At 35.3% G+C, this 17,413-nt stretch overlaps 1 protein-coding gene across 1 annotated transcript; it reads right to left on the reverse strand.

The window, feature by feature from the left end:
- Positions 1–593: 593 nt before the first annotated feature.
- Positions 594–11,222, reverse strand: irf1a (interferon regulatory factor 1a). Its single transcript, XM_073835258.1, has 9 exons — positions 11,211–11,222; positions 4,908–5,000; positions 4,645–4,744; positions 2,840–3,019; positions 2,646–2,726; positions 2,458–2,571; positions 2,328–2,380; positions 840–933; positions 594–736 (listed from the first exon to the last, which is right to left on the reverse strand). The coding sequence occupies exons 1-9, from the start codon at positions 11,220–11,222 to the stop codon at positions 648–650; spliced, it is 816 nt and encodes a 271-aa protein (XP_073691359.1). The 3' UTR covers positions 594–647.
- Between the last annotated feature and the right edge of the window lie 6,191 nt (positions 11,223–17,413).

A 17,413-nucleotide genomic window follows, 5' to 3' on the forward strand; every position in this document is an offset into this window, starting at 1 on the left:
TCGGTTTGAACATCAGGAAAGAAAACAAGGGGGAAAAAATATGGGTATTTTTGTAGCAGTAGTCAAAAATACATTGTATGGGTCAAAATGATAAGATTTTTCTTTTATGCTTAAAATCATTTGGATATTACCTAAAGATCATGTTCCGTGAAGATAATTTGTACATTTCCTGTTGTAAATATATCAAAACTTAATTTCTGATTAGAGATATATATTATCAAGGACTTAATTTGTTCAACTTGAAAGGCGATTTTCTTAATATTTAGGGGTTTTAGTTAAGTTTGTCACCTTTTTCACCCCTGATGAGTTTGCACCCCGGTACATGAATGATGTTCATAATAGACCTGCAGCAAATCCAGTGGTTCTTACTGATGTCCTGCATGTTCATGTGGGAATGAAGCGACACACGGTTTAAGCCAAAGCATAAAAACAAGATTTATTTAAAGATTTAGGAGACTAATAAAAATAGCTGATGTCTCCTCTTGATAACCCAGAAACTCTCATTTTGCATTATTTATAATTTATTACAACTCAAAATCATTCAGGCAGTTTCACTGTCCAGTCATCAATGTACATTAATTACTGTGCTTTTCCTTCAGTTGCAGTACAAAAAAGAAAAAGAAAAAAAAGAATAGTAGTCTGCTCATTCAGTTGCTCTGGTCATATTGACCTGATGAGGTATTGTGAATGCTACAGTCATTTTGGAAGGAGTATCCTGAAAACTCCATCGTCTCACCTGAAATCAGAGTTCAAAGATTTTAATAGCTTGCAACTAATACTCTTAAAATATAATTTAGTTCTCCAGTTTTTTACTGGATATAAATGAGATGTTTTCTTACACAGGCATCCCATCCACATGGAGTTCGGTCTCCAGCCTCTGTCGCTCTCGTATGAGGGACTCCAGTGCTCCAGGTTTTTCAGATGATCCACGATCTGCAGAATGAATCCACACTGTCTTAAATCCAACATTTGAGGAATTAACTAGAAAAGAAGCGTTCAAAACTAACTCTCATGTTGGCTTGACAAAGAAAGCATCGCTGAAGCTGAAGAGTTTATAAAGGCTATGACTTGAGGTGTTGTTTAAGAGATCATTCACCCAAAAATAAAAATTCTCTCATATAGAAGACACTTGAAAAATGCTGATAACAGCTGTTGGTCCCCATTGATTTCCGAAGGGTAAGTAAATGATGACAGTATTGGTGAATTATTGGTGAACTATCCCTTTAAAGTGTTTTGAGGTAAGCAAACAGAAAAACGTTCTGTTCCAAAAAAACTGAGGTAATTTCCAAAGTAAGTTGCCGTTACATAACCTGATGTCCAGTTGAACCACTCAACTTCTGCTGAAACTCATTGCCTTGCAATCTCCTGAGAAAAATATCTTGATAAACTTGTTTTTTTTTTTCTTCACCAATATTTGCAAGATGCAGAAAGCAATTCAGTTAAAACCAGTTAAGATTGCTTTTTAATCCTTGTGTGCCAACAAAAAAAGTTACACGTAGGTGCAAAATAGACAAAAATGTCCATGTCCAAAAACTTTCATAAAAATATGATTTATTAATATTTTTTTCTACTTTCATTGATGTTGATTTTTTTTAACCAGCATCTGTCCTATCCATAGATGCCAAACATTCATTAATTTTCAGAATTGTAACCCTTTAAATGCTGGTTTGTTTACATAATGCCACAATTTTTTTTATGAAAAAAATAAAAATAGTAGTAATTTCCATATACTAAATGCTAAGCAGATTTTTTTCTTTGCTTATTGGATTCTTGTGTGTGTCAGTGAAGAACAACAACATAAATTTTGAGGCATTTATATTTGTTATGTAGTGTTAGATTTTAAAAAAATGTATATGCCAAATTTAAAAAAAAAATGGCAATGTAATGGTAAAAATGGTAAAAATGTAAAATTTGAAGCCTTGCCGACAGAATGAATGCCTATTAGCAAATACTGCATCATTTTATAGTCAAATGGTCCTGGGTTAAAAATTTGCAGTTTTAATGGGTTTCAATGTGGACATTTTTTGAAGGAAATGAGGGTGAAATATTAAAATTTCAATAAAAATAAACACCTGAGCCAAAATGTATGCAGTTGGCATTAACACAGGCACACTTATAACACAAAACAAAACGGGAATGGACAAAAATGTCCATAAGGTCGCACAAGGTTGGTGTAGCTTTGTGCATAAGATGCTCCACTCTTCATATTCAACAGTTGGTCCTGCTGACAGCGAGGCTTCGTGCAAGTTAACCATTCTTAATCTCTTTTTCTTTTTCCGATCAGGATTTGTGGTTTGTCAAGCCAACATGTCCATCAGAGGTCCTACCTTCATCACAGCTTCTGTTTGCTCGTGCTCGTCTGTTTTGTTCAGCTGCAGTCCTGCAGAGGTCATCAATTAGTCATTTTTAATCACCTAAATATAATCTTAACTATTGTCCACAGACTAGTACAGTTACCCTGTGAGTAGGTGAGGACTGGTCTCTCCTCCTCAATGCATTTGGCAAGATCATCTTTCCTCAGCACTTCAGCCGTGGCACTGCCTCGATCGTCTGAGAACTTCCAGAAGGCCTCTGTATCCATATGAGAAAGATGCGTCATATCTCTTATAATGTGTTTTAGTTTGTCACATGTTAGTGGTTTGTACCTGTGAATCTCTCCAGTGGTAAGTTCCTTTGTGTTTGTGGAGGAGATGACGCTTTACTGTCTGTATCCAAACACCTTAAAGCTAAAGAGAAACATCTTCTTAGACTCAGACTTCGCAGGACCACCATATGCATTTATTTACAGATGCATTATATGTGAAATATAGAAATATTAATATCCCAAAAGTCCAAATACCTTTGCGTCTTTTCACTGTTTTGCTGTGTGGAAGGAGAATATAAACTCTGAAAGCATTGTGGCCTTTCTTGATGCTCTTGTCTTGAAGCTCTTTGACGTCCGTCAGTGAATTGAGTGCACATCTGAAGTTTGCTTTCCATGTCTTGGGATCGGGTTTGTCTGTGCTTGGTTTGTATCGTCCTAAAATCCATGAGACAAGTTTGCATGATCATGTCGTCTTTAGTATCAGTTTTCAGTACATTTCAGTTGTATTCCTGGCCAAGTTGATCATTGTTGGCAAGATTAAATGTTTCTGAAAGTGTTTAAAAAAGTACTTTTCTGGCAGTTCATCTGGATGTTTTAAAGGATTCAAAATTTCAAGGTTAGCAGTCTCAGAAGTAGATCAGTGACCACAGAAATTAAATGCAGGTACATTCCACAATTAAAAATGTATGATTGTGTACTCAAATATAAAAAGAAGCTACATTTTTAAACACATACATCACAAAATGAAGTATTCACTTTTCAAAATGTGACGCAGCAGATATTTTGTTCAGTAAGTCTTCAACTCTTTCTGTTTGAGGAACCCCTAGTGAAAATATAGGGATATAGAATATACTAAAATGCATTTATTTCATATATGCACATATTAAGTATAATGAAGTAGTATATTAAGTATACAACAAACGCATTTACATATTATGTACTTAATAAAATACCCTGCAATTTTACTTTTAGTATACTAAACTGGTATTTCTTAAAGTCTGCTAAATTAGAACAACTAATTTTGTACTTAATGCACTTTAATTGTGCGAAAGTAGCGCTTAAGTCCAGCTTAAGATACATTTAAGTATATTTGATTGTGCTAAAGTGAAACTATTGCAAGTATACTTTAGGCACACCTTAAATATTTTGCATTAAATACCAATATTATTTAAACATCACACGATCCTCATCAACAGTGACATTATAACATATTTTAGGCATAATATTAAGAAATGTGCATTGTGTGCAAGTTGTACTCTAAATAAAGTTTAATTACATTTTTTTCATATATCAGTAAGTCTCAAACGATATGTCAGTAATTATGAAAATAGACAAACTATACTTAGTATAAAATAAATGCATTTTAAATCTATTACTTTTTAACTAGGGACATGTTGATAGTTATAATTCTATTCGCCTCAAGATCACACAGTTAAAAACAAATCTTTCTGAAGTTCTAGGAAAAACATCATCTAACTGCCACATGGTTTGATATTTAGTATCGAATGAAAAGACATTCAGACGTTTTACATGATTTCAGTGTCCAAAAGCATCCAAATATGGATATGAGTTTTTGTAGATGAGTTTCATTTGGACTCAAAACAATCAATCTTTACTCAATGAAAATCCAGATTTGGAATTCATAGATCTCGATTTTCATGATAACCAACATATATGGCACCATTTGGTAACTAATAAACAACACATATACCTTACTATGAATACATATGTAGCACATTCATATATTTGTTAACCTTAAGCCTTATAAGCCTCCAAAATCTTTATTTATTTATTTTACTTATTTATTTGCTTGTTGTTTATTTTGCATCGTGATCATTTCCCAGTTTAAAAAAAAACCTGGAATATTTGAAAATTAAAAAACTTTGTGATCAAACCGGATTAATCTTGTTCACAGATATCACATCATAGATTTTCATAGATAACAGCGAAACACAAGATATGAAATATATATATATATATATATATATATATATATATATATATATATATATATTTTTTTTTTTTTTTTTTTTTTTTTTTTTTTTTTTCATGTGCTGTACCTGTGTGGATCGCCCAGTTTCGGAACAGAGTGGCATCCTTCTCGATATTCCAGCCGTGCCGCGCTGCGTGTTTCCAGGGAATCTGGAAAACTCTTGCAGACTACAGTTTGGAGCAGTGAAAAGAATACACAAATATAGTGACATAACTACCCATGCACAGCAGTTAAAAGTAAATTCAACAGATAATGTTGAATTTAGGCAAGTTGGAAAGTTAGAAATGTTAATGAGGTTGGTTCAAAGCAATCATAAACTACTGATCCTACCTCGTCCAGCCACACCACTCCAGGATATCTGCCCGAATCGATCTGCTCCTCTAGCCACGGCCGCAGTCGCAGGCGTCCCTGATGCATCTCTGGCTCAAGAGTCTGATGGACAGATCAGAATGGCTCAGTGCTCAGTGTGTTTCACTCCAGACTCTTTGAGATGTTTGTCTGACAGTCTTCAGTGCATCTGCACCATCACCTCATGCAGACGGCCGGCGGTTTAACACAGCACTGAAATCAGTGACACGCAGTCACGTTAGCAGAAGGAAACATCATACCTCAGTCTGTCAGTTGGAACTGAAATCTTGGCCTCCTCATACCTGCACCAACAGGTTTGGAGGGTTTCCTTCAAACTGCAAGGCAATTTCTGTGGTACTGAGGGACCAAACACAGTCCCGCCCCCATACGTCAAACACTAATGTACTCCACTGAAAGAGTAAAACCTGCAAAATTCAGCTGACTCAAGTGAGTGTTTATCTTTGTACAGCGATAGTTTGAGGTTTCTCCATGGTTGTTGTAATTGTGGTGTATTGAGCATAAGAGTTACGCTTCAGATTGTTATCAGTCAGTCAGTCGCGTGTTCTTAGTAAAGTGCGTGAGTCATTTTTGGCATCGCCTAGTTTCCTGTGAACTTCACTGTGCACTCAATGCATCTCAGGTATTTTCCAATGAAACAATTATTGGTCTCGCTCTTTTCACGGCTAAGTCAAGTGCAAATACTTGTTCTAATTAAACATTCCAGCAAACAAACAATAAAGGAACGTCAAAACTGCTTTACATTATCAGTCAGTAGCTGATTAATAGTGAAAAACATTGTGAATCAGGCCCACCCTTACCAAAAAAAAAAGTATACTTCAAGCTTATTTTATTAAGTATACTTAAGTTAAATTCAAGTATATATTTAAGTATACTCTATGTAGTAAGTATACAAATAATCAGTGTACTAGTACTATATTTTTAAGTGTACTATTTCAAAACTCCTTGGGTCTAAATTGGCTCATTTTTTAATATATAAAAGTATACTTTTAAGTATAACAGTAGTAAACTTTGAGTACAGAACTAGTTTATATCTATGTTTTCAGGACCTTATAGGTATAGTTTACTAATTAAATATTTTTTTATGCATTTTTAGTACACACTTGAATGTGGCGGGTAAGTTTAATAAATAATAAATAAATAAATGAACAACATTTTGAACAAAACGACTATTGATGATAATCAAAACATAGATGGAGTTGATCAACACCCCAAAGCTTGACAGTCATTATTTCCTCTTCATGGGTGGACATTTTATTCCATAACGTCACACAGTTTTCCATATCTATGGTTTTGATGCTGTTTTATGTCTGACGATTGTGTTAGATTACATGTGGAAGCATCTGTTGTTTCGGTTTCTTCTTCACTTGTGTTTTGGAAATTCTGTTCAGAAGACGTGCAATAGCAAGTAGAGCTCAAATATATTTAGACTTTTTCTAAGTATAAGTCAAGTATACTTAAATGTCATTTTAATTAAAGTATTCTTTTCTCATTTTAAAGTTTAAAAGAAGTACACTCTAAAAAAAAAGGGTTCTTTGAGGTTCTATATAGAACCCTTGGGTTCTTTATTTGGACAATAGAACCTTTTGCCAAAAATATGGTTCTATGTAGAACCCTTGGAGGGCAAAGAACCTTTTTATTTAAAATGGTTCTATAATTATGTTTTGTGACTGAAGAGTAAACTTAAGTTAACACAGTAATTAAAGGCTTTTACAATAGATTCACAATGCTGGTTTAGTAAAGACGACGGACTGCTGTTATCAAAAAAAAGACAGTCAACACTATTAATATCTAGTTAATTTATGATTTATTTCCTGTGATTTTTATGGTAGTTTGTATATGTGCATGAAAGGTATATTTCTAATACATTATATTAAGCCTTTTTGGCATCATTTTGTGAAATTAGTAAACTAAACAGGTATTTTTCTTATATCATGCCATGGTTTAATCTAACCCGTAGGTAGCATTAAAAATAAATAATCGTAAATGCCCCCTGGTGGCGTATGTGTGTTGCATCATCCTTGAATTTCTATTGGCGTATCGGCGAAGGTGAACCTCCTCGAGGAACTGACCGTTTTTTTTTAAACTGAGGTGTGTGCGCCATTGTGCCCCTTCATACAGTCAGGTAAGTTTTTATATTTTTCTAAACAATATTATTGAAATATATTGTATCACACGTTAATATTTTTATTTGTTAGAGTTGCCCTTGTGTTAAACAGAGATATTAGAAGCAAAACCGATGATATTTACCTCAGTTAAAAAAACTGCTGCTGGGCTTCGTCAGTCATCGGTTCAGAAATTGGTGTTAAATTGTTTTTACTCAGGTTTTAAACGAATTTTGTTACAGTCTCTGTTTATTTCCTTGACATGAATGTAATCGTCAGGAGGAGTAAGACAATTGGCAGAAGCGTAACTTTTAATTTTAATAATGTGCGCGCTTTTTGTTAACGGGTTCCGTGTTCCTGAGGATAAACATATAAGCAAACCGGGTGGAGGGCGAAGGGATATGTTAACGTTTGTCGCAGTGTTAACGTTACATATATTTCGTTTCCGGTGAGTATTTTGTTTTTAAGTCCTAACTTATGTGAACAGGTGTAGAAGATTCTGGGCCGCGGCCCGCAAGATCCATTTTCGTGTAACGCAATAGCGCCGCAGGATGTCTGTTCGCGTCTCTGCATTGAAAAACAAACTTATGGCAAGTAAAATGAATGTCCCATATAAAAAAACCCTCTAAAATTGTTTTTATGTTTACAGACAAGAACCATGTGACGGGTGAGGATGAGACAAGTTTCCTTTTCTTGGAGTTCCACAGCTTGTGAGTAAACACTTACATTTTGTGCAAGACAGAAAAGCAAGGAAAAACATGTTTTTGTGAATTCTTAAAGTTTTTTTTTTTTACAATGTTCTTTAGTTTTATTCTTATTCTAATTCATTATTTTAATTTTATATACTGCTGTTAAAAAGGTCACTTAAAATCATGTGGGATTCAATTCCTGGGGGTTTTGTTTTTTGTTTGTGTTTAAGATGCTGCATGAAATTAAAATGAGGTTTGGAACAGACTTGGTGTAGAACATGGAAACATCTCTAAATGAAATGGCCCCAAACATTATCAGGAGTGCAAAACATGGAAGTCAGAAAAAAACTCTACACCAGTCTTATTGGACAAGCCGAGGACAGCACACAAGGTAACTACACCTTATATATTTTTTCATCAACCTATCTGTTTCCCTGTGTACAATGGCATTATCTGTATTGACATTGTAAAGGTTGTAGCACTAATAATGTGTAAAGATATGAATGGAAACATAATGAAAGAACTATGTGGTGTTCTGAGAAAAGTAAAAAGGTTTGAAATGGCAATGATTGAATGAATTTTGATTTTTGGGTAAACTACCCCTTTATTTGATTTCTCTACCTAATGTAAAATAATTTTTATCTGTTTGTAGATCTTGCTAGGAATGCTGCACTCATTTTATTGCCAGCACTATTTAAAGAAAATGCCAGCTTCCTCTACTGTGTTGATAATGTAAGTATAGTTTTTGTAGAGCATTTTCAGTTAAGTTTACCCTTATAATTTACTCAAGTCTGTTCCTTAGTCACAACCTCTGTAATGTCATTGAATAGCACCTAGGGTTGTTCAGATATTCGATAATACCAGTACTTAGCTTTTTAAAGTAATATTACAATTTATTAACCCCACCACAGTTTTACATTCACATTGGCGTATACACCAAAATGAAACATTCAACTGCAACACATTAATATAATCAATTCAACTGTGCCAATTTTATATTATTTTGATACTCGTTTTAATTGCAGTGTCATTTACATTTTATCCAAGAAAAAAGGAAACACTGTCTTACAGAAACAACAAGGATGCCTACTGTTTTTAGATAATCACTTTGGGTGTAGTTCATGAATGTTACAAAAAATCGTTCAACGTGAAAATAAACTAATTGTTTATCTTTACATATGCATTTGGGTTGCATGTGAACGTTTCGATGTGAAACTATGGCTAAGCAAATCAATAATAATATAATAAACTAATAATATTATTAACAATAGTAGTAGTTAGCAATATGAATAAAAAAAAAACTGCATATATGGGCCCAATTAATCGATTACTTTTTAACATTATTGCTATGCTTCTGGAGTGATGGTGCAAAAATACGCTGCGCAAAACGAATGAACCTGAGTAAAAAGGTTTAAATGAACAGGAGTTAAAATTCCAAAATATTTCTGTGAAAGTAAAATAAAGTAAGTCAATATTAAATAAATTGTTAAAAAATTAATATAAATAGGTAGGTAAAAGAAAAAATATTAAAAGCTAATAATTGCCCCGGCCAACGAGACTAAATATCGTGTATTGGCGAATGACAAGCTGACGATCCACGCGATCTGACAAAGAGGTTTATTGCCCAACTCTAGAAATTCATAAATGTTTGTTTTACAGGAACCTAAAGGTCCAACACCAACCATAGCCTTGAGGGGATCAGGAGAGCCATGAAACACTAAGAGTGTCAGCATCATAATGGACGGTGCAAACATCATAAAAGAGGCAGACATTGACATGACGCAAGCTGTGGAATGCCTGTTTGCGGTCTATTTTCTTTTCAATGTGCAATACCCAGTTGCCATTAAGCACGCAATGACTTTTATTGAAAAATATATGCTCAAAATAAGGTGTCGCCATGACAGAAGAACACCAATACCTGTACTAAAAATGTACAACCAACTTGTGTTATAAATTGTGTAATAGATTGTTCATGTTTTTGTTAATGCATTGTTTCTGTCTGCATTGTGGTGTGTATTTCTTACTTCAAAGGTACATGTAAAAGTTAAGTAAATAAATAGTAAAAAGTTAAATAATTTAAATTAAACATTTGAATGTAATGTAATGAAATGTTTACTTGTTTTAAACGAGTACACAGAGATGCAGTTTTTAAAAATTATTGTAATTTTGCTGTCTTTTTAATAAAAAATGTATTTTTAATATCTGTTTTTATAAAACAAATTAATAAATTTGTCAAATTTTCAGATTTTGTTATAATTTCTTATCCAGTTCAAGCTTTTTTGTAATAATAAAGAACCCTTTATGGTTCAAAAAAGAACCATTTGGCTTAGATTTAAAGAACCATTTGGGGTTCTTTTATTGAACCCATTCAAATGGTTCAATATAGAACCATTTTGGGGTTCCATATATGAAGCAGTTGATAGAACCTTTTCTGGTTCTAAATAGAACCATTTGTTTTAAGAGTGTATACTAATAGCACACTTGAATAAACTTCTTTTTCGTAAGGGCAGATCTGATCTGATATTTAGTGCAGGTCAGTGTTTACATCTGATGAAACTAGCGTAAATAAAAGTCCCTTATAATATCTATAAAATAAATAAAACATGCATATCCATGTCAGTTGTGGAGCTACTAATGAATCGATTACATAAGGCACATTAATCAGATTTTTATGATTTATTTATTTAACATATATATATATATTTGTTGTTGTTGTTGTTGTTGTTATTGTTGTTGTTGTTGTTGTTTTTTTATCTAAAGCAACTTTATAAATTTGTTGTAAAAGCCTACAGTATTCATAGTGACTTGCATTGTTTACGTATGTCTTTCACTTGTTGGATCTTTTCACCTTCAACTTCAGGATGGATCCTAATAAAGTACTATTACACCAGGACAGAATGTGATTAACACAAACTTAATGACTATAATTATACAAGAATAACATGTTTGCCTCTGGAGTCTGACAGCTACATGAATTACTGTGTATGCTTATATGCTAATAAATCATTGGTGTGATTTGAATCAACACCACCAGAGAATGTTTCTTTTGCTTTCAGTTCCAGATCCCACACTAACACAGATCACTGATAATGGTACAGTGTAAAACACAGCCCAGCCCTCATCAAACATGTCTGAATCTAACTGAAATCTAACTCTGATTCCCCAGTGACTGTGTAATGATGCTTACAACTGAAAATCAGTCCCTCCAGTTTGACACTCATGAATCATGATTAGCTGCTGTTGTCAAAGGCAGCCACAGTATCAGTATCAGAGCTGAATGCCCTAATTACTGAAACAGATAAGGACGTCTCATCCAAAGGTTCAAGCGCTTACACAAGAATACACATTTTACCTTAATTTCCCCAAAATTAAATATTAAATCTCAGCCGGACAGTTTGTTCACATCACAGTGTTAGAGTAAACTTGAATTAGATGATCGCTGGGATATTTCTGTGAACGGTTTTGGAAAAAACAAGTCTTTTCATTCAAAGTGGTTATTGAATATTTCAACCTTCGCCTTCACTGCTTCACAGAATTTTTGTTCTCAGTTAAGGATTGCTCAGAAATTTCATCATTCAGCCTTGTCAAAGCCAGCTTTTGTTGATTTGGACTGTAAATGTGTTTTCACATGAGGCATCTTCCCTAGTAAGCACGTGAAAAGGAAGTGATCCAATAGGTAAACACCAAAAAACAGCTAGCAGAACTAGCTATCTAGTTCTGGTCATCTCCAGGTGCTGATCCACCATCTGGGCTGAGTATGGACTGGATCCAGGGGACTGCAGTGACCATCTGATCTGGATACAGACTGGATCTGGTAGATACAGTGACCTCGAAATAAGAAAGAAATAGACTAATATTAGCTTCTTACGATGCAACGAGTACATCAGGTGTTATAGGAAGTCTACCTAATGACCTAATTAATGCAGCCTAACAATCCTTTAACGGATTTGAATTATAGGAATGTGTTAAAGAGATGTGTCTTTAATCTAGATTTAAGCTGACAGAGTGTGTCTGCCTCCCGAACAGTGTTAGGTAGATTGTTGCAGAGTTTAGGCGCTAGATAAGAAAAAGATCTGCCGCCCGCAGTTGATTTTGATATTCTAGGTATTATCAAATTGCCAGAGTTTTGAGAACGCAGCGGACGTGAGGGACTATAATATGATAAGAGCTTGCTCAAGTACTAAGGAGCTAAACCATTGAGGGCTTTATAAGTAATTAACAAGATTTTAAAATCTATACGATGTTCCCTGCTGAAAAAAACAGCATATGCTGGTTAGGTATGTTTTGGTGCTGGGATGCTGGTTTTAGCTGGTATATGCTGGTCCTTTGCTGGTTTATGCTGGTCATGTTGCTGGTCAAGGACCAGCATAAACCAGCAAAGGACCAGCATAAACCAGCTAAAACCAGTATCCCAGCACCAAAACATACCTAACCAGCATATGCTGTTTTTTTCAGCAGGGTTTAATAGGGAGCCAGTGCAGTGTTGCAGAACCGGGCTAATATGGTCATACTTTCTAGTTCTAGTAAGAAGTCTAGCTGCTGCATTTTGGACCAGCTGGAGTTTGTTTATTAAGCGTGCAGAACAACCACCCAATAAAGCATTACAATAATCTAATCTTGAGGTCATGAACGCATGATTTAACATTTCTGCATTTAACATCTAGAACAATGTCGTAATTTCTATATATTTTTTAGATGGAAAAATGCAGTTTTGCAAATGCTAGAAATGTTTCTTTCGAAGAGATTTCTATCGAATAGCACTTCTAGGTTCCTGACTGATGACAGAGCAGCCATTGAGTATTAGACAATGTTTTATATTATTACATGCGGAGGGTTTAGGTCCAATAATTAACACCTCTGTTTTTTGTTTTTTTTTTCAGAATTTAACAGTAAGAAGTTACTCACATCCAGTTTTTTTTATTTCAGCTATGCATTCTGTTAGTTTTTCGAATTGATATGTTTCGCCGGGCCGTGAAGAAATATAGAGCTGAGTTTCATCAACATAACACTGAAAGCTAACACCATGTTTCCTAATGATATCTCTCAAGGGTAACATGTAAAGCATAAAAATAAATGGCCCTAGTACTGAGCCTTGAGGTACTCCATATTGCACTTATGATCGATATGATACCTTTTCATTTACAGCCACGAACTGATGCCGGACAGATAAGTATGATTTGAACCATGCCAATGCACTTCCACTAGTGCCAACATAAATTTCAAGTCTATTTCAAAAGACATTAATTGTTTTCAAGATTGATTTACAAGTGGTGACCAAATACAGTAACAAAACTGACCAAAGTGATCAGGAACTGCATTGGTCCAACAAGAAGAAAATTATTGTTGAATTCAAAAAATAGGTTGATAAGAAAGATGACATTACAGTGTTGCTTAAAAGTTATGGTTGTTGTTTCTGTATGTATTTATTTTGAATATTATTATTTTTTTTTTATTTGCATTTAGCACAGTTGTTCTTGGCCATCCTTGACCCAAATCAGATCTGCAGCCCATTTCTGGATCGTGATACAGGAGACCAAGAGCTGGTTTAAATGATCATGTCCTAGTTTACTTCCATGTTAAAAACAAGGTTGAACTGCAAAACCTTTACAGAAATGTAATGCTCTGTAGCTGAAGCCCTTCATCATCATCCCAAATAGGTGTGCTGTCATCTTGTGGCTCATTATTGTGTTCTGCTGCTGTTGTTCACTTGTCTGTCACCAGAGGCCCTCAGTGGACTTGTGTTTCCCTGTGTGTGTCAACTGTGAACACTGCTGGTTGGGAAAAATGTAAACCTTTCTTGGCCCTCTTTATCTTGTAGTAAAAGTTTGTTTTATTGAACTGTTTGCCTATGCAGACTGTGGCTGGCTGATCAAAGAAGATCTGGCCTCTTGGAAGTAAATAAATACCTATCAGTGCTCAAGTCATCTGCCTGAACCGTCAGCTGATTAACGGCACTAGCAGTGAGGTTTGCTTCTGTTTATTTACCAGCCTGCTTTTGTTACTTTTTAAATCTGGCCAGGGCTTGCTTGTTTGTTTTTAATATAAAAAGTTATATTTTTGGCAAATGTAAAACACTTTTCTCACCAAATGCCTCAGGCTTAGAGAAAAGTAAATTGACGTCTGTACAGTAGACCGCAGAAGAACAAAATGTCTTCAGCAGTAAAAAAAAAAAAAAAAAAGGAAAGCAAATGTTCGATTACCTTGAGTAATTTTTGCTTATTAGTATGGATGAATTGGATCATCGAAGGTCGCAGCAAAGACATCGGTTAATAAAATGGCATTAAATACATAAGATTTAACTAAAGTAACATCTTACAGTTTCTCTCAACATGGGGACAACAGAGCTTTTAATCAATAAATGGGGGGGGGGGGAGTAACTGGCATTACTTATTTAAAAAAGTAACTCAGATATGTTCTTGTCAATTAAAAAGTAATGCTTTACTTTACTAGTTACTTGGAAAAAGTAATATTATTACGTAACTTGTGTTACTTGTAATGCGTAACTGGTTGAGGTGTAAAAAATACTCAAAATTATACTCAAGTGAAAGTACAGATATGAGATACAATATGAGTAAATGTAAAAATTATTAAGTAATAAGTATTAAAAAAGTAGAAGTACCCTTCAAAGAGAGAGAGAGAGAGAGAGAGAGAAAGAAAGTTTCTTGTTCCATCATATTGAATCATCTTCTCAATGCAAAGTAAAATAGCTTAAAAATGACACTGCATAAAATCCTTTGTCAGACATAAAGAGGTTTGGTTAAAGGGAGAAAACAAAACACAATGGCACACAAACATCTATCTAAGGCAACAACAACAACTAAAATTCAGCACAGTGGAATCTTTCCTCAGATGAACACAAACTAAGAGTCACATTTTCACATTTTGAGTTCAAAAACCTACAAACCTCACTGGTTCACACAAATCAAGCACACATTTAAGCTTCAGTTCACCATATTTAATGTGTGTAAGATCAAATAAAAAAATAACGAGTAGTTTAAACTCCATCAATTCAGTAAATTCAAGAATTACATTTTTTCACAAGATGTGGAGATCAATAACATTTCACTCAAAACTTAATAACTGGGCTTCATGTTGTAAACACCTTAGCTGAAACCATCTGACAATGAGCAAGGAAAGTCTGTTTTAAAATAGTCACTAAACTACCCCCACGATCATTTTGACAGGATGAGTTAAAAAACCAAACAGTCATTGGCCTCCAATGACACTGTCCCCCGTAGTGTTGAGTACTTGGTACGAGAGACTTATAACTGGTGTTCTGTGTCTCCAAAGCGCAGGGAGACCTACAAGGCCAAATATGAGACCATCAACTGTTGGTAGAAACCTTACAGATAACAGGGCTGGAACTGAAGCCTGCAGGTAGGTAGATCTCCAGGAACAGGATTGGGCACCCCTGATCTAGGCTTTTGAGGGAGAGGAAGTATCCTCCTAAGCTACTTGACAGCTTATCATCATATCTGACTCATTGACTTTAGTTTTTATCTCCCCCATGCTAAAATAAAATCTACAATATGTAAAGACCAGAAGGCGTCTTGAGGCACTGTATGAAAAGACTTGTTACCTCTCATTCATGCTACCATGCTAGTTTTGTTGCAATATAAAAAAAGCACATAACACTGAACACTCCAATGACCTGTTCACTATCATTAACCAAGTGAAATGTAAACCCAGGACCCTATCTCTGAGATCAACAAACCACCGTCTTCCATTCCTACCCTGTTGAAAAATACAGCACATGCTGATTAGGTATGTTTTGAAGCATAGCTGCTGGTTTGATTTGGTTTAAGCTGGTCCTGAGCAGGAGCTGGTTGCTTAGGACCAGCCTAAACTAGTTCAAACCAGCAGCTATGCTTCAAAACATCCCTAATCAGCATGTGCTGTTTTTTTCAACAGGATAATGGTTCTTCTGACGCCTGTGAAAATTTTCTGTACACAAAATTGACAATATTTATCAGTCTTTTTCTTTCTTTGCTCCTCCAGAACCCTGTGCCTCCCAGATACTCTAATCACACTCTAACTTTACTCTCACCAATACATGCCGATGTCACGTAATAAAAGGAGGTCTGGGTCCAGATGCAGGTAAGTGATTTTTAATGAAACAAATAAAAATAAATAAACAAAACCAAAAGCCAACACGGCAGAATACAACATAAACTCAAAAGAACAAAACAGGGAACACGGTCTAAGGCCAGATCTTCAGAAACAAAGAGTAAGACGACAGAACATAGAGACAATGCAGACATGAAGCAGGAGTGAGAAGCGGGAGTTCTTATAGTCCAGATAGTGAACAGCTGTGAGTGAAATCAGTGCTAATGACAAGACAGACGTGAACGATCAGGGGAGTGCAGTGCAAGGGGAACAGCGACCTCGAGAGGCTGAGGGAAGACGCACAGCCCCGATCATGACAGCCGATTTATGTTTCTGCCGGTGGGTGATCAACCACAATCTCAGAGCCACAATCTCTATATAGAAGAGCAAGCCCGCTGCAAGTCAAAAGATTAGTGTAATTAATATTACAATAACACATTCTTGTCATTTGCCAATAAAATAATGCCAAAACCTGCCTCAAATAAAATATGAAAACAAGAATAAAGTCGTACAAGCTACAATCTATCTTATTGGTTGAAATGAACCAAGAATTTATCTGTTTTTCCATGGGTGCACAATCATTTCCCTTGGTGCTCGAGCCCCTGAGGATCAGCCCCTGTGTCTGTGGTTGAATGGCTGATTATGAACCCTAACTCCTCTTCCTGTCAGCTAGTTCCAAAACCAACACACCTGCTCAAAATCATTCTGCCCTCTCTTATTATGCCTATCTTTCACATAATAAATCATAGACTAGTCTTCAACCTTCCCTTTCTGTCTAAGGTCCTAGGAAAGGTGGTCGACAATTACAAAGACATTTGGACAATAATTATCATTAACTATTTCAGTCCCTATTACGTTCTCTCCACAGTATAGTTACTGCTCTTCTAAGAGTAGTGAACTACCTCCTCCTTGCCTCTGATTCTGGTGTCCTCAGCCATCTGGTCCTCTTGGACCTGAGTGCAGTTTTTGATACTGTTTGTACTCTGTACTTCTATCTAGTTTATTTGTGACTGGCATTACAGGAACTGCAGTGGCTAAGTTCATATCTCTCAGGCAACAGTTCATTAGCATTGATAAACACAAATCTTGCTCTGTCACTTTTTCCTGTTGAGTGCCTCAAGGATCTGTACTTGGTCCACTTCTGTTTTCAGTCTACGTTTCCTCAGATCACCCGGCACCATGGTCTTAATTTCCACAGTTAGGCTGATGAAATGCATTTCTATTTTACTGCACAGTCCAATTCTACTTTTTGTCCCTGTTTTTTAGCATCTTGCCTACATGATCATAAAGTATGGATGTCTGAACATTTCTTAAATTGAACACTAAAAAAAAAACAATAGGCCCTAAATCCCTCCTCCCATCTTAATTTCTCTATTAACACATATCTCCTCCCCATTGTTGTACTATTTGATTGTACACTATGTTTTTAACCGCTTCTCAACTAACATGTCAAGTCTTGTCACATTTCCATGATGGTGTGTGAATGACACTGTTATTATTTAAAACCTCCTTGTGATGGGCTTTGGTTCATCATGTGATGTTGTTATCACAACCTGCTTTTTGTAGTTAT

The sequence above is a fragment of the Garra rufa genome, chromosome 2, assembly GCF_049309525.1.
Source record: "Garra rufa chromosome 2, GarRuf1.0, whole genome shotgun sequence".
NCBI lineage: Eukaryota > Metazoa > Chordata > Actinopteri > Cypriniformes > Cyprinidae > Garra > Garra rufa.